Source organism: Mustela erminea, chromosome 1, assembly GCF_009829155.1.
Source record: "Mustela erminea isolate mMusErm1 chromosome 1, mMusErm1.Pri, whole genome shotgun sequence".
Taxonomy (NCBI): domain Eukaryota; kingdom Metazoa; phylum Chordata; class Mammalia; order Carnivora; family Mustelidae; genus Mustela; species Mustela erminea.
In genome coordinates this window covers 36862351-36888654 of record NC_045614.1, presented here as the reverse complement: position 1 = coordinate 36888654, position 26304 = coordinate 36862351, and the positions used below count along the sequence as shown (strand labels likewise).

Sequence of the window (26304 nt, the reverse complement as noted above, 5' to 3'; positions counted from 1 at the left end):
ACCTTAAGGATTGAATAATTAGAAAATAATGTAATTAAAAAACAATTTCCTCTTGGTGAAATAATACTTTCCAAAAATCTTTCATAAAGTTTGTTTGCTAGTATTTTTAGAGTTTTCATTGGTGTTAGTGTTAATGACTTAAGAATTTCATGATTCAGAGACTCCAGGAAGCAGAGAATCGAAACCAAGAGCTGAGTCAAAGTGTTTCATCAACAACAAGACCGTTGCTTCGACAGATAGAAAATTTGCAAGCAACTCTGGGGTCCCAGACATCATCGTGGGAAAAGTTAGAGAAGAATCTTTCCGATAGACTTAGTAAGTGCTTTAGTTCTTAAGCTCAATGCAGATGCCCTTTCCTCTTGTTTTTGGAATTAGAATAATGGTATGAAATTGAAATCCACTTGATTTGATAGTTACTCTTTATGTCTAACTTGTATAGTTTTACCTCTTCTCCTTTTTTACTTTGATTTTCTAATATCCTAATTGACCCTTTCAAACCATTTGATTTCCTTTTACACAGTGTGTCAAAATCTGTCCCATATACTTCCATGTCATCCTTTCATATTTACAGACCATTGCAGTCATTTTTTTCCTTGTCTTTTGCTACATCTGACCCCTTTCTAGCTTGTCTGCAATATAAAAGGAGGTAGAGATTAGATATGATTCTAGTCCTTGATAGAATTCCAAGAACAGAGATAGGTCTAAGGAGGATCCTGATCAAACTCTGCTAGACAGATTCTGAGGAGACCTTTTTTTCCCTTAAATTTACGTATAATGTATTATTTGCCCCAGGGGTACAGGTCTGTGAGATTCTGAGGAGTCTTAAGAGCCTTCTTCATAGAAATGCTTCAGGTTGCCCTTATGTACTATTATTAAGAAAATAATTATTCCAAGTTGTTTATGTAAACACAGATAAGTAGTGTATACATATATATGTGGTGTGTGTATACACACACACACACACACACACACACATATATTAGGTATCCCAGAAGCTAGCTAATTCATGAAAAATTCATGTGTCCTTTCTATGCCTAAAACTAACTGTTACTTGAGAGAGACCATGGTACAGTGATAAAAGCAGGTCTAAACGGGTGTCCCTGTCAATCATGAGGGGTAGACTAGATTAGTGGTTTTCAAACAGTATTCAGTGATACTAAGATGTCTTAGGACTATCTTAGTATCAGTCTTTGCTTACCATGTCATGGTGAGAGGGCCGCTCTGTAATTAAGGTGCTTGATATATCCCTCCATGCTGTGTTAATGAAACTAGTGCCTTCTTTTCAATCTTTTTTTATTTTTTGAGTTTCATGTGAGATTACATCTGGAAAAAGATTCATCTCCTTAAAAAAATCACTGAACTAGACGAACCTTTATATATTGTTTAAATTATAGGAATAAATTTTAGGTCTGTCATTTGTTATTAAGAGACATTTGCTGTGAAAATCAGACATCTGAAAATGACACCTTCTGAAATGAATATTTTTTAGCAGTAAATGAAGACTAGAACCTGTTATTGTTGTTTTTAAACTGAACCTACGTCCTCTCAGGGATATGTGGTATTGTGCTGGAATATTAAGCAAAGCCATGGGACACAAATACCAACTAATGCTTTTTTTTTTAAGGTTTTATTTATTCATTTCACAGAGAGAGATACAGTGAGAGTGAACACAAGCGGGGGGAGTGGGAGAGAGGGAGACGGAGAAGCAGGCTTCCTGCCGAGCAGAGAGCCCGATGTGGGGCTCGATCCCAGGACCCCGGGATCACCACCTGAGTCAAAGGCAGACACTTAACAACTGAGCCACCCAGGAGCCCCCCAAAGAATGCTTTTAATAGGAGTACAAATACATTATGTAACAATATAAAATGAAATTAGGTCTACTTTGGTGGGAAAAAAATCTCAAGAGTTGTATCCATTAATCTTTGTTAACTGAAATTTTTTATTGAGATAATTATAGATTTACATGCAGTTATAAGAAATAACAGAGGTGGTCCCTTGCATGCTGTACCCAATATCCCCATGTGTTAACAGTGCAAATCATAGTATAATATCATAGCCAGGGTATTGACACAGATACAAGGCACAAGTTTTATTCAGATTTCCCCAGTTTTAGTGGCCATTATTTGTGCATGTGTGTGTGTGTGTTTGTATTAACTTCTTCACAATTTTATCAGTTTTGTAGGTTCATGTACCCACTCAAGATGTCGAACGGTTCCAACACCACAAAGATCCTTTATGTTGTCCTTTAGAACCACACTTTCTCACCTTCGTGGCCCTCCTTTTGTGTCCCAAATTTTGGCAACCACTAAACTGTCCTCCAGCTAAAATTACGGAATTTCAAAATGTTATATAAATAGAAGCATATACTGTGTGACAATTTTGGATTCACTTTTTCTCTCTCAGAATAATTCCCTGGAGGTTCATCTAAGTTACCATGTGTATCAGTGATTTAGTCTTTTCATTGCTAAGAGTGTTTCCATGGTATGTGCATACCACATTTTCTTTAACCATCTACTTGATGAATGGTATCTGGGCTCATTCTAGATTTTTTTCTATACAGATAAAGCTACTGTGAACATTCTTGTATAGGTTTTAGTGTGAACATGTTTTCATTTCTCTGCCTAAATGCTTAAGTGTGCAGTTGCTGTATTGTGTGGGTAATTGTAGGGTAGTTGTATGTTTAGGTTTTTAGGAAAACACCAAACTGTTTTTCCAAAGTGGCAATAGTAATCTAGTTTCTTCACATCCTTGCCAGCATTTTGTGTTGTGTCTATTTTTTCATCTAGTCAATCAGACAGGCATTTAGTGATATCTTACTGTGATTTTCATTTGTATTTCCCTAATGACTCATGTTGCACATCATTTCTTGTGCTTACTTTCTTATTTTTTTAGATTTATTTATTTATTTATTTATTTGACAGCCAGAGATCACAAGTAGGCAGAGAGAGAGGAGGAAGCAGTCTTCCAGCTGAGCAGAGAGCCCGATGCGGGGCTCGATCCCAGGACCCTGGGATTATGACCTGAGCTGAAGGCAGAGGCTCCAATCCACTGAGCCACTCCTTGTGCTTACTTTCTGTTTGTATATTCTTTTAAGTGAAATACCTTTTCATGTCTTTTTTTTTAAAGATTTTATTTATTTATTTGAGGGAGCATGCACTAGCAGGAAGAAGGGGCAGAGGGAGGAGAGAAGTAGGCTCCCTGCTATGTCAGTAGGCCAACAAGGGCCTTGATCCCAGGACCCAGAGATCATGACCAGAGCCAAAGGCAGATGCTTAACAAACTCAGCCACCCAGACACCCCACCTTTTCATGTCTTTTGCCCGTTTTCTAATTGGATTCTCTTTATTTTCACTGGTGAGTTATGAGACTTCTTTACATATTCTAGACAATGGATAATGTGGCTTGCATTTTTTCCTCCAGGTCTGTAGCTTGTCTTTTTATCCTGTTCCAAAAAAACAAAGGCGTAAATTTTGAAGAAGTCCAGTTTATCAGTTTTTCTTTTTCTGGCTCTGCTTTGGTGTCAAACCTAAGTACTCTTTGCCTGTTCCTAGATCCTGAAGATTTCTCTTGTGTTATTTTTTTTTTCTAAAATATTTATAGTTTTGTTTTACACTTAAGTTTATGATCCATTTTGAGTTAATTTTTGTGTACAATTATATATATAATATATATGTATATAAATATATATATATATATATAAATTTTTGTAATTTAGTTTGATTTTTTTTTTAAGATTTTATTTATTTGACAGAGATCACAAGTAGGCGCGGGGCGGGGGGCAGGGAGCAGGCTCCCTGCTAAGCAGAGAGCCCGATGCAGGGCTCTATCCCAGAACCCTGGGATCATGACCTGAGCCGAAGGCAGAGGCTTTAACCCACTGAGCCACCCAGGTGCCCCTGATTTTTTCTTTTTTGACTGTGAATATCCAATTGCTCCAGCACCATTTGTAGTCCTTTACTCTTTCAATATGTGCCTCCACATTCAAGTTAAAATAAGGGAAAATAGTAAAGCATATCTGTAAGTTAAGATTTGTTCTTTTGTCTATGTAGGCATTCTGCCTTAGGCAATAAGCCGTTACAGATTCCTCTGTGGCTACTTGAATCATTAACTGTTTGAAGTCAGAATATACTTGGTGTCTTGGGTATAAGTATTTGTGATTTTTCTTTTTTATCCTACAATTAGGTGAATCCCAGACTTTGTTAGCAGCAGCAGTTGAAAGAGAACGTGCAGCTGCAGAAGAACTCCTTGCCAACAAAATTCAGATGTCCTCCATGGAGTCACAGAATTCTCTCTTAAGACAGGAAAACAGTAGATTTCAGGCCCAATTAGAATCAGAGAAAAATAAGCTAAGAAAACTTGAGGATGAAAATAATAGGTGAGTATGTTTGTTGAGTATTATTCTTGGTAGTTTTGTGACATATTAAAGCACTTAAAAAAAAGATGTTATGGTGTTTAAATTAATTAATTTAGTAATAGGATGTTACAGCAGGATGCTTTGGGGATTTATTGAACTTTATATAGGCTCGTGAAATTGTGTGGCATGTTCTGTATGTATTTGCATTTCCCAGGGAAAGAATTTATTACTTTAATAGGGTTTTTTTTTAAAGGAGTCTGTAACTACAAAATAGTTCGGGGACTACTCATTGGAATTATTTTTATATTTTTATATTTTACAAAGGTCTTAGCAGTCAGTGTTCTGGTCTTTCTAAGTAAATGTATGGGTTCTTTGGAAGTACAAGCTATAAAATCCATCTATCTGAAATTGTATTAAGGCTGTGATTAGTGTGGTGTTACTCCCTGAGTTCTTCCTTAGAAATTCTAGTTTAAAAAAAAAAATGGCCAAGTAAAATACTTGAACCTATACAAATCACTTTCATAAGACTTCCTAACAAGCTTTTGCAGAATCTGAACTTATTCCAGAATGGTGGTATTCAAATTCTTCTTAAAAAGTCTCTTTTTAAATTAAATCCTAGCTTGGAGCAGCAATGTAATAAAATGCACAAAAGTACTAGCTTGGCTTCTGAGTGTAAAATCCCTGTCATCTGGAGAATACCTTTGGAAAATCAAGCTGATGGTAGAAATGTCTATTAAAGAGTTAATAAAGTAGTTTTCAATAACATGTACTATCATCTTTGTAGGTACCAGGTTGAATTAGAAAATCTAAAAGATGAATACGTAAGAACACTTGAAGAGACAAGGAAAGAAAAGGTATTTATCAGTGTTCAGTTGCCTCTAGAGAATGATAGGGGATAATTCTCCACTAGAGAATGGGTGGGGATGGTAGCCAACTATTGAGATGCCCTGGTGCAGTGAGCAATGTGACTACTTTCGGAAGTTGGTCTTTAGGAGTAAAACAAATAGGAATACATACTTTATGTTCTTGACTTTGGAATGGACTTAGAAGGATGATTTAGTACAGAAATTATCTAACTATACCTCTCTCCATTAGATACTACTGAATAGTCAGTTAGAAATGGAGAAAATGAAAGTTGAACAGGAAAGGAAGAAAGCTGTTTTCAACCAGGAAGCAATAAAAGAAAAGGTATTGAATTTTGGATTTTGTTTTGTTTTTGGTGTAACCAGGCAGTAGCTGCTGTGATTAATCATTGTTATGTAATTTTAGCTATACTTTAGAAATATCATTTCTTGTGTCTAAAATCAATAGAGTGATGAATTCTAGTATTGTAATCAGTATCCTGTCAAAGTAGGTCCAAAGTAATTTGTTGTTTATCCAAATCTGTGATTTCTAGGATTCGAATGATAGAATCTGTTGCCCAATTTTAAATGAATTTTGTGGTCGTTCACTGAAACTAATGCACTTCATTTGGCCTCTAGGTACCTTGGGAATAAAACTGATTTATTTACTTTATTTCTGGTTAAGGAAGGTAATTTTTCTAAAATGAGTTTCCTGTATTTGAAGGATTGGAGTATACTAGGTAGTTAGCATGTTATATTAAAACTGCTTCTGTGTACATGGAAATTACCTTTTGAATTCATTTGGAATTTTAAAACTATATACTTAAAAATAAAAGGGATAAGCCAGAAACTTGATGGTTTATAAAACTCATTAGTAATCTTACTCTAAAGAATTAGGTTCAATTGGTGATATAATATAGAGAAGTTAGTTCATATATCTGTTAGAACAAAAACATTCTCATTCCATTAAAAATAAATTATGTTGTAATATAAATGGGTCCTGAGATGATTTGGCCAAGTCTGTCTACAATTTTAAATTACTATTGGGCCTTTAAATAGTAATTTAAATAGTAATTTTAAAAATTTCTAAATTTTTAAATAGTAATTTCTAAAATTACTATTTAAATAGTAATTTAAATAGTAATTTTAGAAATCCTCTCTGTAACATTTATGAGGAAATGAGAATGAGTCTTTGTTGTCATTTGTCCTAGAAAAGTTTCTTGCTTTTTTTAATTTACCATTTTAGTCTTTAATGTGACTGCTTTTTTCACTCTTTAAGGAACGGAAGCCATTTTCTGTTTCTAGCACTCCCACCATGTCACGTTCGAGTTCAATAAGTGGAGTTGATATGGCAGGGCTACAAACATCTTTTCTGTCTCAGGTGATATTTTATTTCTTACATGTACCTAGTTGTTAAACTCAATGATGATAAAGGAAATATGCAGGTAGCTTTTGGCTGTCAGCCATGACCTTGCCATTCCATAGGCAATTCATCTGTATGTTCCCGAAGGAGTGCTAATTGCACTGAGGAAATAGAGATGGTTTTTTTGCCTTTGAGAAAGTCATGTACATTTTATTTTATTTTAGGATTTTTTTTAAAGATATTTATTTATTTATTTATTTATTTGACAGATAGAGAGTGTGTGTGTGTGAGAAAGAGGGAACACAAGCAGGGGTATAGGGAGAGGCAGAAGCAGGCTTCTTGCTGAGCAGGGAGCCCGAAGCGGGGCTTGATCCCAGGACCCTGGGATGAGCCCAAAGCAGACACTTAATGACTGAGCCACCCAGGTGCCCCAATCACAGACATTCTAAAACAAGAATTAGCAGAAGCATTTTGTTTGAACCTTATCATGGAACTCAGTTTATAATAACTGAATAACCGAATGTGGTTTGTTTAATATAGGATGAGCCTCATGATCACTCATTTGGACCAATGTCTCTATCAGCTAATGGAAACAATCTTTATGATGCTGTGAGAATGGGAGCAGGATCCAGCATTATTGAAAATCTGCAGTCTCAGCTAAAACTCAGGGAAGGAGAGATTACTCATTTACAGGTTTGGAAAAATTAAATGTGCTACAGAAGTAAATGAAATTTTGGGGCCCAGTAAGTAGCACCCTACATCTCCACCTCACTTCTTAGCAAATTGGGAAATAAAGTGAGATATGGCATGTGAAGTTTGAAATATATCTCATATATTAATGATAAAGACAAGTTGGAGAAAATAGCCAAAGATGAGAGCCAAATGAGCCTGCTGACTGCCTGAGTTAGGGTGACTTACCTACCCCATCACAGCAGATGCGGGCCTGGAATGGACCTCCCTGTGTGTTGTAGCCTGCCAGCTAAGACTTTTAAGCATCTAGGAGCAGAGAACTCCTGGCAGGCGCCTTTCCCCAAACATTAAAAAAAAAAAAAAAAGGAAGTTGCTATCTCAACAGTCATTTTATTCCCAGATTTACCACTTAGATAAGTCACTTCCCTTTGTGAGGAAGGAGCTAAGGAGATAAGAGATAAGAGACGTTAGAATTAGAACATCCTGCTGTGAAAGGAAGCCTCTCGAATAGGGAGGCAGCACCCTACCACTTTACCTTGTTTTTTAAAAACTCAATATGGTAAGATGTTAAAAACATTTTACCTATTTTCATTGTTGCGCTTGATATACTGAAAGGTAAATCTTTTATTCTCATTATATAATTTTAGTTAGTTGAAATACTACTCTATTAAAGAACAAGTTTTTGAATTGGAAAATAAGATCAGAATAATCTTTATATGTGTTATGTTCATGTCCCAGTGTGCTGCACTTGAGGGCCCAGATTAACTTCTTGGGTAGTGCTGATAAATTCTGTCAGTTTGACCCACCTGGTGCTGCATTAAAGTACATTTTTATTTCTCTGAATTTCTGCAGTAATTTAGAGTGACTGAAATATATATTGTTTCTCTAGAGAAAAATACAGGGCTGCGTATTTCAAACAGATTATTGGATTTTCTCTAGTTCTTTTTGCCCTATAAATGGTAACTTCTGAGGAGAGCAGAAACTCTTGTTTTTGCCATTTCCTTAAGAAAAAGTTAGTTTATGGCTGTATGTTGGTATACTATTTCTCCCAAAATAATATTGAATATATTTATATTAGTAGAAGTATTAAACAAGATATATTTTTATTTAAATTACTTTCTGGTAATGTTTCTCAGCTAGAAATTGGCAACCTAGAGAAAACACGCGCAATAATGGCTGAAGAGCTAGTTAAATTAACAAATCAAAATGATGAACTCGAAGAGAAAGTGAAAGAGATACCCAAACTTCGAACTCAGCTAAGAGTAAGTATTCATCATTTAAGGATGAGTCCAAGGGGTTGCCTGATGGCTTAGTTGGTTAGGTGGTTGACTCTCGATTTCAGCTCAGGTGATGATCTCAAGATCATGGGAGTGAGCCCCTTGTCAGACTCCACGTCAGGCTCTACACTCAGCAGGAACTCTGTTTCAGAATTCTCTCTCTCCCTCTGCCTCTCCCCCTGCTCACTTACATGCACACTTGCTCTCACTTTCTCTCTCTATAAAATGAATAAATTCTTTAAAAAGAGGATGAGTCCAAGGTATTTTTATCCAGTTACATTAAATTTCATATTGTTAGTTAATATAAAATGCACAAGTTTTCATGATTTTTTTGAAAATGGTATTAATATTTCAGAAAAGCAGTTTTAAGAAGCTTTTTTTTTTTAATTTTGTGTTCTCTAGAAAGTGTCAATTTATTGGTTTTAGTTTTCTCGTCCCACATGGACTTTATTTTTTTTTTAATTAAATTAAATTTTTTTTCAGTGTTCCAAAATTCATTGTTTATGCACCACACCCAGTGTTCCATGCAATACATGCCCTCCTTAATACCCACCACCAGACTCACTCAACCCTTCACCTACCTCTCCTCCAAAACCCTAAGTTTGTTTCTCAGAGTCCACAGTCTCTCATGGTTTGTCTCCCCCTCCGATTTCCCCCACTCACTTCCCCTTTCCATCTCCCAATGTCTTCCGTGTTATTCCTTATGCTCCCTAGGAAAGTGAAACCATATGATAATTGACTTTCTCTGCTTGACCAGTTTCACTCAGCATAATCTCCTCCAGTCTGTCCATGTGGATATACAAGTTGGGTATTCATCCTTTCTGATGGAGGCATAAAATACTCCATTGTATATATGGACCATGTCTTTTTTATCCATTTGTCTGTTGAAGGGCATCTTGGCTCTTTCCACAGTTTGGCAACTGTGGCCATTGCTGCTATGAACATTAGGGTACAGGTGGCCCTTCTTCTCACTACATCTGTATCTTTGGGGTAAACACCCAGTAGTGCAATTGCAGGGTCATAGGGGGCTCTATTTTTAATTTCTTAAGGAATCTCCACACTGTTTTCCAAAGTGGCTGCACCAACTTGCATTCCTACCAACAGTGTAAGAGGAAGAACCTTCTTCTTGATTGTCATACTACACAAAAGTATTTTTCATAATCATGTCTTGTCCCCAAAATAAGAAAATAACTGGATTTTATTTGACCAAGGCTCATTTATAATGCTTCTCTTTTACATGATCTTATTAGTATTTTGTTCATTGATGTTATATATATCATCACAATTTGCATATTTGGTATTAGGAGTCACTGTTAAGCCATATATGAGAATATATTTTCTTTCAACTTTTTCTATGGGGTAAATGCTAGGTAATACTTAAACCACGATGAACCAGAGAGAGTAAAATTTTAATCACATGTGTTTAAGTTAATAGGGAAAAAGACAGATTAATCTTTATATAGGGATAATTGTAGATTAGTGGAGAGATAAAATTGATGGCCATTGGCTTAAGTTTTTTTTTTTTTAATTCCTTTACTTGCTATTTATTCCAGCAGATTGGAATATCATTTTAATTTTTATATGAGATGACTTGATACTTTTATTTAGATTGTAATGTGTTTACTGTTGACTCATTTATAATATAAATATAATATTAAAGATGTTTTATAGAGTTAATTTTTTAAATTATGAACACGTGTTTTGTAGGATTTGGATCAAAGGTACAACACTATTCTGCAGATGTATGGAGAAAAAGCAGAAGAGGCAGAAGAACTTCGATTAGATCTTGAAGATGTAAAAAATATGTATAAGACTCAAATAGATGAACTTTTAAGACAAAGGCTCAGTTAACTTCTGAAAATTGCATTCCTATCAAACTGAATGTAAACATTTAATATCTAAAAGTAGACTTCCAATAAATTCTTTTATAGAATTAGAAAGTGGAATTTACTGTAGAGTTCAAGAACTGAAAAAAATTGTTTTCTAGTATATAGTAATATTTGCAGTTAAATTATTTTGTGCAATATTTGAACTTTATTTTTGAAACTATTCTTTAAAGATTTATTTTTTAAAGCATCAATGTTTTTTGTTTTTGTTTTTGTTTTTTTGTCTTGAATAGCACAGAGATTACTTTTCTTCATATCAACATGGTTAGGGAAGGAGAGAGTGTTCATATGTTGTATTGTAAATATATAATTAATTGTATCTGTAATTTATATGTGTTTGTATATATTAAGGACATTTAAAGAGTTATATTAACATATTGAAACTTTGAAATCTTTCACATTTCAACATATCTAATTACTACTTCATGAAAATAGACATTAAGTGTTCTAGTAAAAAAAATATTAAACCTGCAGTTACTAAATTTTGAACTAATTTTTTTTTCTTTTAAAGTAGAAGTCACACACTGTCTGAAGCTTAAAGGGTGAATGATTTAAACTTTAAAATTTTTGTGGTCTGAGAATTTCTTTCACCCAGATTCTACAGTTAAGTCTGTACAGATTTTGGTACCTCTCTGATGAAAGCTGTAGCTATTCAGTTAGTTATATAGGCATGATTGGATAGTGGAACAATTTTACTTAGAATGATTTTGTGATGATATCAGTGACATTTGAGTGATTTTTGAAGAGGTATTGTTTTATTGCCCTCCCCTATAAAATGAATCAAAAGTGATAAAATAATACCATGATTTTCTCTTAAAAATTAATTGTTCATATTTTGTAAAGCCTTATTTTTCAGCACATTAAAAATCAATATTTGATATTATAAAATATAAGAATATAGAGAAATTATTGGAGCTAATTTAAATTTGGCCTTCTGCAATTCTGTATAATTTATCATTTTTTCTCAAAACTTTACACACAAAAATAGTGTGGAATAGCTTTAAAAAAATAGCTATGCTTTCTTCCAAGTGTTATTTTGTTTAAAAGTTAACTGGGCCTTGTTTTAAATTTGTGAAATATTTTGATACATTTTATTACTGAAAGTCATTACCTGACTTTACTTGCAAATAAACTCTCATTTAATTTTTAGTTGAATTTTAAACACTAGAACTTTGGAGTATAACTAAAAGCAAGCCATGTGGAAGAATTTAGAATGCTTTTCAGGGCAATTCAAGTGACCTCATTTTTGTTCTTTTTTATTCCAGACAGTATTTCTGTCATTGGATCTCTAATTTGTAGCAGTAACAAGTAGTCTTTCAGTGTGAACCAAATTCATAAAATTAATTTTCTGTATTTTAGTGGTAAAAAGCAGTGTAATAGCTTTTTGTCAGCTTGGACTTTTTTATTTTTGCTTTTGTTTTTGTTTTTTTAATATTCAGGGGCTGACAAGGAATGACAAGACTGATAGCAATAAGAAATGTACAAAATTAGAAAATATAGGAAACTTAAGTTGCAGAATATCAAGTGTTTGAAACTAGAAGTTCAGGAATTATAAAATTATTCTTTTAAAATATCCATTAGCAAGAAAATAAAACCTTCAGGTTGTTGAAAACAGATTGAAATAAAACTCCTATACTTTTCAATTTCGTAATATTAAACATTCTCTTTTCTTAATTCTTATTTACATTAATAAAGTCCGTTTAACTTATAATTCTAAAGTGTCTTCAATTTATTTAACTTAAAAATGATAAGCAGTTAGGGCTCTGGCTGTATATTACCATATGTTCTTTATCCAAAAATTAATAATGGATATTCACATAGATTTTATTATATACTTGGATCTCAATACATTTATAAGTTGAGAAGGTGTAGTGAATAAGTTTCTTGAAAACCCCCACTAAGTGGCAGACTACCTATTAAGATATTAGTTGCTGTATTTTACTGTTGGTCATTAAAACTTCTTTATCCATATTTTGTAAAATTATATTTTAATGTTTAGGAGAATAGTTTGCAATCAGGTATTTCTCTTGAAAAGAAAATAGATACTAAAAGTCATAATAATTTCAGAAATATAAAAAAAAAAAGAGTAAAAGAGGTGTGAGCCTTGTTGATATATAGAAAACTGAGCACAGACTAAAGGCGTTTTTCCAACTCTTGGGAAGCTAGATTGAGACTACCAATTTCTTTCTTTTCCATTGACTCTGTTGCAAAGTTTCAGTTTTACACTGTTTAGCATATGGGAATGTATTCAATGTATCTATATTGTGATTTAAGATATTCTAAATATGGATAATTTCTGAGCTAGGGAAACGAGTTCCTGTAGTTAAGCAATTAATTTCCGTAGAATTTTTTTCTCATGATTCTTCAATTGACATTTGATATCTGAATTGAAAATTTTATTCAGATGCTTATTAAAAGTATATGAATTGTAGTACTTAGAAAAAAGCCACAAGAGAAAAGAGAAAATGACTATAGGTATCTTTATCTTGTTTTACTACTATTTGTCTGGTATGTGTACATTTTCTTCTAATGTATCATAATTTTTTATTTCCCTTTAAAATTCTAATCTTCCCTATTCCGTTCAGTTTTATAGTATAACTTTAATATTTTGTAAAGGGCTAAAAGTATGACTTCAACTACCGATGGATAAAATATTTTAATTTTAAGTGAAAGGTAATAATCATGAATCTGATTTGAATAAAGATTTTAAAATAGTATTAGTATATTTCACTGTTACCATAATTTAGACCAGCTAGTACCAATGAATGAGGGTAGTATTGTTTTATGAAGATAATAGGACTTGTATAACCTCAGAATTCGTATTTTAAAATGAGGATAAGCCCAAATTTTCTATGAGTTATATCATGAAGAGTGTTACTAATATTAGGCATAGTTTTTCTAATGAAGACATGTTCATAAGTTATTCTGAGTTCGTATTGCTTTTAATACTGAACTCTGCAGCTTTGATCACAAAAAGTACTTGTAAATTTTTGCCTTTACACATAGCTATTTTACCTTTAGCAAATCACAGTCCTTTAATAAGATAGAATTGAAATTGTTTCTTTCTCCTTAATACTAAATGCTTCTCAAAACAAAAAACCCAAAATACTTTAGTAGTCCATAATTGCAGTACAGGGAATTTTTTGTTGGTGCTGTCCGGAATTTATTCTCCATTTGCCCTGCTCCTAAGTAAGGTAAATGTAATTTTAAAATCTTCAAATAATACTAAGCTAAGGGGTAATAAGAGCAGTTGCTGTTTGCTTAATAGTAAACTCTAAACTCTACTGTTGCTTTTATAGGTAGTGATGGACAGATAAAGGTGTTCCTTTTCAGTTTTAAACAATGCCATGCCCATTTGTCTCTAGAAATTACAATCTTAATTTTTAAAAATACATTGTTCAAAAATCTCTGGTCATGTGGATTATAGGAAACACAGTGCTTGCTTTGTTACTGTGGAATAAATTCATTTAAATGGGATCATAATCCCTTATCCACTGTTCTGAAGTCCAGAAAGCTCTGAAAGCTGATAGGGAGTATCTTTATAAGTTTGCTATCAAATCTGCTTTGGTGGTAAAGCCTAACCTTTACTGACATGGGGCTATTTAGAAGCTTTATTTCACTCAGTGTGAATATTCATGTACTTTGTTGCAGAAATATTGTGTGAGATTATGGGGTGTTGACCCAGGGCACATCCAGGGTGTTAAGTAGTAAACTGTGTGCATACCCTATTGTATATTAAAAAATTCAGGAACACATATGGTCCCAAAGATTTTGGAAAAGGGATTGTATACTTGCACTCTGTTCAAATCGGTGTTTTAAAGTCGATACTATTACCATCTCCATTTTTAAAATGAAGAATGGTTTAGTTGCTTAAGGTCATATGGTAAGTAAGTGGCAAAGATGAGATTCTAATTTGTGCGGTTAGGCTCCAGAGAACATGTTCTGAACCATTAACTGTGCAGTGCTGACTCTCTTACTCCTTTTCTGTGAAACCATAAATGTATAGATCAACTGCAGTGTAAGGTCAACTTTTGTCAAAATTTATTTGCTGGGGCGCCTGGGTGGCTCAGTTAAGTGGCTGCCTTCAGCTTGGGTCATGATCCTGGGCTCCTGGGGTCGAGCCCCTCATCGAGCTGCCTGCTCAGTGGGAAGCCTGCTTCTCCCTCTCCCACTCCACCTGGTTGTGTTCCTATGTCTCTGTCAATTAAATAAATAAAATCTTAAAAAAATTATTTGCTTAATACTTCAGAACCATTGAATCATATTTTAAGCAGTTGGATATATCAGATAACCAATAAGCTATATTCTGATAGTACTGTGAGCTCTCCAAATGTCAATATATGTGCAAAGAGCTTAAAACACATTCAGTAAGATTGTAATGCACTATAGAAATGGTTATACAAAATTTCAAACTTGTACAAGAGAGAAGATTATGAATCTCCGTGTCCCCATTAACATAAACTCTTCAACAGTGTTCAACGGTTCACGGCCCATTTTGTTTGATTTATAGTCCACTTGTGCTTCATCTCAATCCACACTATTTTGAAGAAAATTGCAGACATAAGACTTGATTATCATATTTAAGGATGGAATGTTTTTGTAAAAAGTACCTCATCAACTATTTGGGTGTTGCATCATGGTTCATAGAGGAAAGATGGGATAAATACGCTTGAATGGTTTTCTTATTTACCAGTTTTCTTGTTTTTGTTTTTGTTTTTTTCACATTTAGAGTGGGGTCCTTTGCCACATTGGTTCCCTTTGTGGTCAGAGACGAACAGTGAGGTTTTGGTTTGTGCATCTGGTTGATTGGTTGGGTCTTTTTGAATATAAGATTTAAGTATATGTGTGCTTCAATCCATTACAGTTATCTTTTTTTTTTTTTTTTTAAGATTTTATTTATTTGACAGACACACAGTGAGAGAGGGAATCATAAACAGGGGGAGTGGGAGAGGGAGAAGCAGGCCTCCCTCTAAGCAGGAAGCCTGATGCAGGGCTCAATCCCAGGACCCTGGAATCATGACCTGAGCCTCAGGCAAATGCTGAGCCTTTAAATTATCCTATCTTTGGCCATAGGAAGCCTTTTCAGATTGGTTCCTGAGTCCTTCTGATACAGCCCTCATAATCTTTGATTGCTTCCCTGATTCCTCATGTAAGATTTTTCAGCTTCTGCTTGTACATTACATGCCCGATATCTAAGACGATACATTTTTTTTTTCTTTTTTAAAAGATTTTATTTATGTATTTGTCAGAGAGAGAGCACAAGCAGGCAGAGTGGACAGAGGGAGAAACAGACTCCCAGATGAGCAGGGAGCCAGATGGGGAACTCTATCCTAGGACCCTGGGATCATGACCTGAGTGGAAGGCAGCCATTTAACCAACTGAGCCACCCAGGTGTCCCTAAGATGATCCACTTTTCAATGGAACCCATGTTCCTTTTAATGGGAAATGTTTGCAGATCATAGTCTGGGCACAAAAGGTGCTTGTTGTTACAAGGTTGGTTATTTCTAGGCCTTTTCAATGGATGTTGGAAAGATCCATTTTTAACAATAAAATATGTTAATGTATATTATTACCTTCAAATTAATTAACTATAGGATTTTTATATAACCTCATCAGACTTACCTCTATACCACATGCCAAAATTTTAGCTTCAAAGATACCATCTTAATTATTCCTATTCGATGTATTCCAACCAATATTCCCACTTTCAGTTTGGTTCCTGGAAACCGTTTGTGATTTTTAAAAAATTCTTTTAGTCTTGAGGGTACATCCACCAGGACGTGCTAATTGTTTCAAAGTCACCTGGAATAGTTCCTTCGTGGTGGTATATGCCATTACTGGATAGCATTTTCCAAATAAAATTTCATTTTATTTTCAATTTTTAAGGATTACTTTTAAAAAATTTTGTCTTACAATGTAAAATATTTACATGATTCTAAAGCCACTTCTATATAATGTACACACAGAAAAGTTATCTTCCTTGTCTCTATACACATATTCCCTCCTTCCCTCATAGGTAATCATTTTAAATGTTATTCTATTTGTAAAATAGCATGTATATATCCCCCTTTCTAGGTGAATAATACCATATTACACATTCTTTACCCTCTCAAAAATAAACCCTGCAGCGTATAGACATATTTCTCAGTTCTTTTTTTTTTTTTTTTTTTGGTGCCTGCTTAGTTCTACATTGTGTGGATATACCAGTTTATTCAATTAGCCTCCCCAATAAAGGATATTTGCGTTTTTTAAAATGTCAGTTTGAAGAAACTTAAAATTTTAAGATTGGTATTTTGGGTGGAAAATCTGTGTTGCATCTGGCTGCTGCAATATGTTAGAACTGGATCTGACGTTCTTAAAGGTCTGTCGCGTTTCCTCTGAGCCTGAAGGACTGCACCTTACTATTAAGCCATTTAAAATAGTACCACGTGTATGTCACACCAGTTTAATTGGTTTGTTGTGCTTGCAATGAGACTGACCTCTTCTTAGAAACGTTTCTCATGTATTAGGTTTAAAACATAAATACAAATCACCACTCTGTGACAAAAATGTATTTTAAATGACTGCAGTTCATTTTGAACCGACTAACAGGAAAGCTACATTTCCTGTAGGTGACAAAAATAGTATGGTTACAAGTAAGCCGAGAAAGCGCCTTTAAAACTATTGCCCTTGTTGGTACAGGGCAGGCAAAGTATGACATAATGGAGCAGTCGTCCCTGAGAGGCAGTCTCACACATGAAGAGTAAACGAGTTAATACTGTCAAGTGCTTTAGAATTATGCCTGGGACATGTCAAATACCGTATGTGCCCCTTGCAGTATTGTTATTTGAAAAAACAAAAATCCAGATAACATTATTTAGCAGATCACTAATGGAATTTGTAACACTTGACAGCATCTTAAAAAAATATTTTAAAAGCATTCAGCCTCCCCACCCCGACCGCCCCCTGCCCCAAAGGGCTGCCGACTGCGTTTGCGCCCCACATCGGAAAGTTAGGGCGGCAACTTCTGTCCTGCTTAAGAAAACGGTAACCGTCCGCGTCAGAGCGACGCAGTCAGAATGAAGATGGGAAGCAGAGTCAGGTGTCCTCGCGTCCTCTAAGCGCCTTATCCCCGCCCCGCCGCCGCAGTGGCCCAGGCCAGCGCGGTGAGCCCGCGTCCCTCCCCGGCTCTGCCCCGGCGGCCCGCCCTGTGGCTCCCGCACTGCCTGCCGGCGGGCGAGCGCGCCCTGGAGCGGACGGAGCCCCGCCCCTCCCCGCCGCCCCGCGTCCGGCCGCGCGCGCCGAGCCCCGCTCCTGCCCCTGCCCCGGGCCAACCCCTCTGCCGGGCTCGGGCCCGCCTCCCGGCGCAGGCCGCCTCGGAGTCCCGGCGGCTCCCTGGCGCCCCCTGGCCCGGCTCCCGCGCCCGAGGTTTCCGGTGAGCGGCAGCAGCCGGTTATGACGCCTCGGTGCTCTGGAGCGGCGGCTGTCTCCTCCTTCTCCTCCTCCGCAGCCCCGGCTCTCCCGGCTCCAGGTGGGACTCGCTGGGGGATCCGCGGAGCCCTCCGCCGCCGCCCTGCCGCGGCCGCCCGGCTGCGCGCGCCTCTCCCGCCGGGGCTCCCGGCGCGCCTTCCCCGCGGGCTGCAGCCTCTCCGCGGACTCCGCCGCGCCTTCCACCGCCTGCGGGCCGGGGAGGGGGGCGCTCGGCCCCTTCGCGCTGCCTGCGGCGGCGCGCGGGGCTCCCGGGAGCCCGCCGACCGCGGGGAAGGATGCCCTTCTCCCCGTCCCGCGCCGCGTGGGTCGGTGTGCCAGACCGGGGCGAAGCCGCTCCCCCCGGCTCCTCCCCGGCGCCGGGGGACTGGGTGGAGGTGGGCGGGCGCAGGGTGCTGGGCGACGTGCGGGGACCTCACGACCCCGGCGCAGCCCCGCGGGCGCCTGGGGTGAAGACCCCGAGCTCGGCGGGGTGGCTGCCGGAGCGCTGTCGCCGCCGCCGCCTCCCCCGCCGCCCCGCGTCCCCGACTGAGGTTCTGACCACCCAGCTGGTGGACCTCCCCTCGGCATCTCAGACAGCCAAGCCCTTTCGGACCCCCTGCCTCAGCCTACCGTGAGACCCGTGGCCCCCGCGCGGGCGAGCGTTTGGGAGTCCTTGTGGGTCTCCGAACGCGTTCAACTTTTCATTTGTCCACTATCTTCTTTAAACTTCCCAAGATCTGAGGCACGGAGCCCTGCCCCATCTCACCCACTGTGGTCCCCGTCAGCCTCGGGCTCTCATCCTCTTTCAGACTCTCCCATTTTTTCCCCTTTCCCTCCTCCACCTTTTAGGCCTGAGGAAATCCGGGGAGGGACTCCAGAAGGGGAAGGAGCAGGTTGCTTTGTGCTGAAGGGAAAGCAGCGCCGAGCTCCAGCTTCCTTCTGCTGGAGAAGCGCACCCACCCATCCCTGGGGGTGCCTTGCAAGAGGACTGCGCACCCGAACCGGCTTTCTGCCAGGCCCCGGGGCTGTGCTTTCATGCTCCAGCAGCTACCCCCTTCTAGCTTATGCAAGCAGGTACGTGCCCTTTGCAAAAGCCTGGTTTCTGGTCGGAGATTTCAGATTTTTCCCATGACTGAAGTGTTACTCCTTCTCCGTGGATCCGTGGGTTTAGTTTCAGCGAGAGCTCAGTCAAGGACAGTGGACTTGAAGAACTGAAGGTCAGGACTTAGTCATAGCAATGACTTTATTACTGGAAAGAATGAGTCAAGAAAATAGGCCAGCCTGCCTGTTGGATGGATGGTCCGGCTGGAGGAGTAAAGAGGAAGGCTCAACTAGCGTATGGTTCAGTGAGTAGGATTAATAGGATGAGAATTAGGAACGTTGTTCCATCTGGCAAAGAGTCCGATGGGGGGCTCGATCCCAGCACCCTGAGATCCTGACCTGAGCCCAAGGCAGAGGCTTTAACCCACTGAGCCACCCAGGTGCTCCCCTCTAGGAAGGTTTTATCCACAGAGTGTCCCTTTGGCCTGTAGCGGTTGATGGACTGTAACCTTCTGCGTACCATTAGAATCTAGTTTAAGTGAGTGTGGGGAGTGGCATCTGTAACTTTGCTTTTCGAAGTCTGCTATTCACCAGGGAAAAGAAAGCACACTATGAGTCAGGCCTTTTGCTTACAGAATGTCTCACTAAGTGCCAGGTCTTGTGCTCAGGGGTTATCTCATTAAATTTTTTTCTCTCTTAATATTTCCTTTAATCCAAAAATATCACCTGAATGATAAAGTCTGCTTTGGCATCCTTTTAAGGTACTGTGTTTCATTTCTGGCAGAGTTCAGATACCTGAAGCATCACAACAGCTTCTGTGTGGTTCTGATAATTAAAGAAGTAAATGTTTCCATTAAGACACTATTACTATTAATGACTATTTTTAAATTTTGTAAGATCACCATCAACTCACTGTTGGGTGAGAGTCCTAACTGAAGTATGAATTCAGATCACCTTTCCAACAGATAACAATATACTCTTCGGAGCCATGAAGAAGAGAAGCCATGATATTTACCACTCCGGAGGGGAACAGAATTCCTTTTCAGTGTCCACACTCTTGGTTATGAAGCCTTGGCCTTGGGACTTTGGGCTGGGTTAAACATAGCAGTTTATTTCTGAAGTCCCCATCTTCGTTAGACATAGTCGGTGAAGGCTGATTCTGAAAGCTGGTTTTTCCAACATGCCCCAGTGACTGCAGATCTTGCTGGGGAGTAGCTCATGTGGGATACGGTCCTCTCCTTCGGTGGGAAGAACACCTTTTTTTTTTTTTTCCCTAGAGCAAAATAATACTACTAAAGTGAACCGAGAATGGCACAATTCTTGTCTGGGATACATAGGAGAATTCTAGTCCACAAAATTTAATCCTTATGGGGTGAATTAGACATGCAGTAAGGTCCGTGATGGTTATGATCTCTTTCACATTGCTAAGGCAGGATGGGGATAGATCAATGGCACTGTCTCCAAGTGCTCTGAGTTGTCATTACTGTTATCATAGTTATTACAATGTTATTATATAGTTATTACATAGTTATTACCAATGTTATTACACTCACTAGAAGGTGAGCTTTACGAGGGAAAGGAGTTTTAGGCTGCACGTTCACTGCCGCATCCTCTGTACTTAGAACAGTACCTGGCACGTAGAAGGAACCCATGTACAATTGTACTTATTTAGTTTTTTGTTTTGTTTTTTGTTTTTTAGTCGGCCCATGGAGCCCAGCGGGGGGCTTGAACTCATGACCCTGAGATCAAGACTTGAGCTGAGATCAAGACACAGGCACTTAATGAACAGAGCCCCCCCCCAACCCCTCAGTGCCCCATGATTATCAGTTTTTATTCAGGAGATACATATCTACCCAGAGCTATTGCACTGTCTTTTCTTTCCTCTCCCTGGCATGATTTCCCTTCTCCTCACCGTTCAGGTCTCAGCTCAAATAGTAGTTAACAACCTCGTCCTTTCCCCACCATCCCACGTGGGTTTAAACATGTACTCAGTAAATGCTCATATAGCATTGAATATGCCAGGTACCTCTAAATATGTTACCAGTATTTAAGTCACAATAGCCCTACGACAAAGGTTTATTATTATTTCCATTTACAGCTAGAAAAGCAGAAGCACAGCGAGGTTAAACAGCTCATGCAGCCAAGATCATACAGCCAAGAAACTGTAGCTAGATTCAAACCCAGGTGGCCTGGCTTCCGAGTTCATGTTCTGAACCACTGTGTTATATTGCCTGTCATATTACCTCCTTTATTTCTGGCATCAGTGATATGCGACTGGGGTCACATCAAGGCCTTTGCCCCATTTTTATAAATAAAGTTTTAATAGAATGCAACCTCCCCCGTTCTTTACGATGGGCTGTGGCTGTTTTCGTGGCAAAGGCACTGTTGAGTAGTTGTCGCTAAGATTGTACGGCCTCCAAAACCAAAAATATTCGCTCTCTCGCCCTTTAGTGAGAAAGTTTGAGAAAGAGTATAAGCTATATCAGAACAAGGGCCTGGTTTTGTTCACCCCCTGTGTACCTGTCTCTTAACGCAGTGCCTGGAGCAGAACAGGTGCACGATAAATATTTGTGGAACAAAGGAGTGCTGTTCAGTGATGTAGCAAGGTTCCGTGGTCCTTATACTGAGCCCTTGATCCCTTTGACTTTTAAAGGATATGTCTTAACAAAAACCTTTTCAATATGATCTCTAGGTTTGGCGGTTGCTATGTTAAAGCTGCTTGTCCTTGGAATATTGCTTCATGGTGTTTCATTGAGTGGCCAAGATGAGGCTCCTCCCAAGGCTGATGGCATTCCAGGCGAACCTCTGTTCGACTATGCCAGTATCCGCTTGCCCGAGGAGCACATTCCCTTCTTTTTGCACAATAATAGGCATATTGCCACAGCCTGTAAGAAAGACTCATATTGTCCTTATAAGGTAGGTATTCGTTTTTTCTTCTCTTACTTATTTTTAAAAGGATTTTGGCTCTGCTTTATGACCTGAACTTGGAGGTAACATTCTGTAAGGTAGCTGTAAGACTTTGTTTGCATTTCGTCTAGTGCTTTCAAATGCCTAAACTTTGCTTAAAATTATATCCCATTTGCAAGATTGAGAGTTAAAATCTGAATCGCAACTAAAATTTAAAATCTCAGTCCCTCATGAAACACACTGTCAGCCAATACTATTTGTATACTCTATAAACAAAGGGAATTAGATTTTATCTGGCCAGGAATGTCTTGTTAAAAGTAACTAGAGAATTTCACACCTCTTTTTTTTCTTCAACTGCCCTTGAGAGGGTCTCTTAGCATTTAATTTTGGTAATAACACCTCCGCCCCTGTCTCCACATAATTATGGGAGTTACTCTGGCTTTCCTTCTGTTTTAGAGTTGTTGGGAAGGCCTCCAATTGGAGCCCATTAAGACGTCTCACGAGGTCTCAGAGATCAAAGCTGGGCCTTGTGAGAAACTTCCTTTCCCATGGTGCTGGTTCAGGAAGCATATGGGGAAGGAGACCCAGGAGTCAGACAAGTGTTGCTCCTGGGTCTCGCAGAAGAGCAGTGTCGGCCAACAGCCACGGCTGTGTCCAAGTCTTGTGGCATTTCTGCCGCTTATGATTGATGAGTAAATTTGCTGATCCATTTAATTTCATGGTGATTATTTGATCATAGAAATTTCATTTTATGTGACTCTTTAGGGACTGATTTTAGGATCACTTTGCTCCCTGAGAAAGGCAGTTTCATTAAGCTCCTTCAGGAAATTCCAATTCAAGTGTTCTTTGGTAGTATAGGGGAAGCCCATGCTTTTCGCTGGGGCCCAGACACGGTGTGGGGGAGTGATGATTAAGGATTGTTGTGGTTGAGAACTTGGAGACTCTTATACTTAGGATTTATTCTAATTCCTTTTATCTCTTGAATTTGTATTATAAGATGTGAGAATGAAAGTTCTATGAAGATTTTGTTTTCTTCATGGAAAAACCTGAAGAGTTCTTTCTAAATGTCAGAAGAAGGGAGACCATTCTAAATGTACACATTTTGTGTTCTAGAAACACTTAGAAAATCTAAAATACTGCTGGGGTTATGAGAAATCCTGCAGACCAGAGTTCAGGTTTGGCTACCCTATCTGCACCTATGTCGACATGGGATGGTAAGCTTCTAGATGGACTCCTCTCCTCTTTAAATCATCTTTCTTTGTCCTGTCTGCCGATGCTCCACCTCCCAGCTGGACTCTTTGGTTTTAGATATTCATTCCTTTAGATATTAATTTGCTTACACAGTCATGAGTTCAAGTTGACTTACCTCCTCACCCTCCTGCCACCCCGCACAGGAATATCTGTTATTTCCTCTGCCAGAGAGAGAAAACAATGTGGATCACCAGAAAGTATTTTCCCCCCCAAAATACAAAAAACATAACTCGGTGGTTTCCTCTTGATTCTGGAAGAGAGTGTGAAATATAATTAATATTTCCAATACCTGCAATGTTAGCATAGTAGAGAAAATACAGTAACTAGTAGCTCATTTTCTCTCCTTTTCTTCAGTGCCAGATGACCATAACATCATACACTTCTGTTGTGTATTTTTAGCATAAGAAAGTAAGTCTATGAATAACTTATTTTGGTATTTTCTTGTAGCAAGGGAGTTATAGGAAGATTATGATGGTTAAAAAACTTAATGACAGACTTCTGGCAATTTAACCTTTAAAAAGGAAACTCAAGGCTCAGAAAAGGTAAAAAGAGAAAAATCGTGGAATCTTTTTTTATTTTTTTTCTTTCTCCACGGAATCTTTTTGACTGCAAATAGGACAGATACCCTTGAATCTGCCCAGGACATATTCTGGAAACAGGCTGACTTTGGATATGCAGGAGAACGGCTAGAGGAACTGCTTGTGCTCTGCCAGCCTAAGGAAACGGTGGGTGTTTCCTCGTGGAAAGACAAGATAGATGGCTCCGGGAGAGGGAGCCTTACTCAGGTGTTCGTTGGCTTTGACTTTTATTTAACTTTCTAAAATAAGTCCTTCTGTTTCATTTGGAAACCGGCTCATCATTTTCACACATATAACCAAGATAATCCTACTATGGGGCTGTTGAAATATGACTAGGTTTAGAATTCCACCCCTCCCCCACATTATGCTAAAGAAGAGAAATTGATAAGCTGCATCTTCCCAAATTCCCTCACAAAGAGTTCAGGACAAATGATACATCACCGACCCACCCCCCCCACCCGCCCCACCCGTGGACCCCAGACCACTCTGTGTTCACTTAGGACTTTACAGTTTGCAAAAAGCTTTCCTCCAGCTAGGTAGCTTGATTTCTTCAAGCCCTGCAGCAGATGGACAGGGTAGGTAGTACTGATACCACTTGACCACAGAGGAAAACAAGGTCCTCAGAAGCGTGAAGTGACTTTTCCAGGACCACACAGCTACTCGGTGGACTTGTCCCTGTAGAACTGGGATACGGATCTTTTTCTGTGGGCTTCCAACCATAATGCATTGTGCTCAGTGTGTAAGCCAAGCCCGTTGCCAAGAGCCAGTTTTGGGCAGTCAGGAGAAGAGCAGGTTCCATCTACACTGTAGTGTTCAAAACCTGATTCTTAGAGCACCCAGCCTTTCTGTGTTTCAGTGTCTTTCCCCTTCAAGCCATGCCCTTGTCATAGCTTGTGGCTGGGAAGATTTGAGCTTATAAAAATGCTCATTCTGCTAAAATGCTCAATGTGGGACCTTGGTCCCAGTTTTTAAAGGTCCCTAGGGTTGTAAGCACTTATTGTTAAGGCATCTTATCAGTCGGTGTTCTTGAACCCTGGTCCAGTCTCTGACGTCTTGGGGGGGCCTCTTATCTCCAGGCAATCGAGCAAATGAAAAACAATTTTTTTTCTTAATTCACTTTGATTAAGAAACTGAATATATGGTATGCCTGGGTGGCTCAGTTGGTTAAGTGGCTGCCTTTGGCTCAGGTCATGATCCTGGTGTCCTGGGATCGAGTCCCGTGTTGGGCTCCTTGCTCAGCGGGGAGCCTGCTTCTTCCTCTGCCTGCTACTCTGTCTGCCTGTGCTCTCTCGCTCTCTCTCGCTCTCTGACAAATAAATAAAAATAAATTAAAAAATAAAAAAAGGAACTGAATATATGCTCTATAGTGCTTTTTTTAAAAGTATTTTAATTTTATTTTTATGAGAGACAGAGCGAGAGAAAATGAGCAGGGGAGATGGGTAGAGAGAGAAGCCGGCTCTCTGATGAGCAGGGAGCCCAATGCAAGACTTGATCCCAAGACCTCGGGATCATGACGTGAGTCAAAGGCAGCCGCTTGACCGACTGAGCCACCCAGGCGCCCACTCTATATAGTGCTTTTGGAGCTATCACATAATAGAACTTGAAGCAATTATAGGGAGCTGTATGAACTCTGAAGGAGGGAGGTGTGGCTTTAAGCCATACTGCTCCTGGGTGCCCTTACATACGTATTTTTGTGTGTGTTGCATAGTCTGGCTGGAGTCCACCTGTTGATGTGGAAGGGGCAAGGGGAGAGCCACAGCCCCACCCTGCATACTTTGTCCAAGGCAGTATTTAGAATCTTTCCTGGCCAAGATCTACCTTCATAGATTTTGTGCAGTCAGAGCCTGATCCCTTACCAAGGACTGATTCCAAAACCCCATGTGGGTAAAGGTGAAGATCTTGTGTTCATTGGGAATTATGGGAAAACAATAAAATGGCATTTAAATCTATAAATAAAAGCCACAGCGGATAAAAGTTTTTGAAACTGTCCCTATTTTGGCACAAAGCACACTGGAAAAAAGAGAAGCAGGCTCTGGTAGTTGACTCTTAAGCTCTTTTATTTCAGTGATTTAAAAAACATTGCCCTCTTACTGCAGTGGAGACTGGGACTCCCAGAAGCTTTATGGTTTAGAGACAGCATGTCTTATTAAAATCGGCAAAGTGCCCTTCCAGTCTGTTTTAATGTCTCTTAACGTGTGCATTCTTCTTTGTTTCATTTGGCTTGGCTTTGAAAAATGCTTTTTCCACATTGCTATGGGGTTAGTGATGCCTCTGAGTGCTTTTTTTTTTTTTTTCTTTTTAAAGAAGACTGAACTGAACCACACAAAAAGACTTAAAGTTTGAGATGATATAAATAGAACACTTGCAGGTTCTTTGTAGTAACCTAAAAGTGTGCATACACACTGGCAAAACTAGGCTTGACCAGAGTCTGCTGGAGAGGGGAAAAACCCATCCACACAAGCAGACTTTCAGAAGCTATTCTCCTGATGAATCACTGAACTCTACCTCCAAAAGTAATAATACAGTCTATGTTAACTAATTGGATTTAAATAAAAATTTTAAACTTTTTTTTTTTTTAATTTGACAGAGAGAGAGGTCACAAGTAGGCAGACAGACAGACAGACAGACAGAGAGGAGGAAGCAGGCTCCCTACTGAGCAGAGAGCCC

General features: G+C 38.8%; 2 protein-coding genes across 3 annotated transcripts in view; both read left to right on the top strand.

The window, feature by feature from the left end:
* TMF1 (TATA element modulatory factor 1) overlaps positions 1–12122 on the top strand; it is a 30128-nt gene extending 18006 nt beyond the window's left edge. The window contains exons 10-17 of one of the 2 annotated variants that reach the window (XM_032324763.1): positions 159–315; positions 4182–4374; positions 5138–5207; positions 5449–5541; positions 6475–6576; positions 7099–7251; positions 8385–8510; positions 10233–12122. In XM_032324763.1, coding sequence (XP_032180654.1) covers positions 159–315; positions 4182–4374; positions 5138–5207; positions 5449–5541; positions 6475–6576; positions 7099–7251; positions 8385–8510; positions 10233–10376 — 1038 coding nt within the window. In that variant the 3' untranslated portion in view covers positions 10377–12122. Of the gene's footprint in view, positions 1–158; positions 316–4181; positions 4375–5137; positions 5208–5448; positions 5542–6474; positions 6577–7098; positions 7252–8384; positions 8511–10232 lie in introns of those variants that run through there. The other variant, XR_004281239.1, reaches the window with a different exon arrangement.
* Positions 12123–18834: 6712 nt separating this feature from the next.
* EOGT (EGF domain specific O-linked N-acetylglucosamine transferase) overlaps positions 18835–26304 on the top strand; it is a 36685-nt gene continuing 29215 nt past the window's right edge. The window contains exons 1-4 of the mRNA XM_032324782.1: positions 18835–18934; positions 21594–21817; positions 22922–23022; positions 23676–23784. Coding sequence (XP_032180673.1) covers positions 18925–18934; positions 21594–21817; positions 22922–23022; positions 23676–23784 — 444 coding nt within the window. The 5' untranslated portion in view covers positions 18835–18924. The remainder of the gene's footprint in view (positions 18935–21593; positions 21818–22921; positions 23023–23675; positions 23785–26304) is intronic.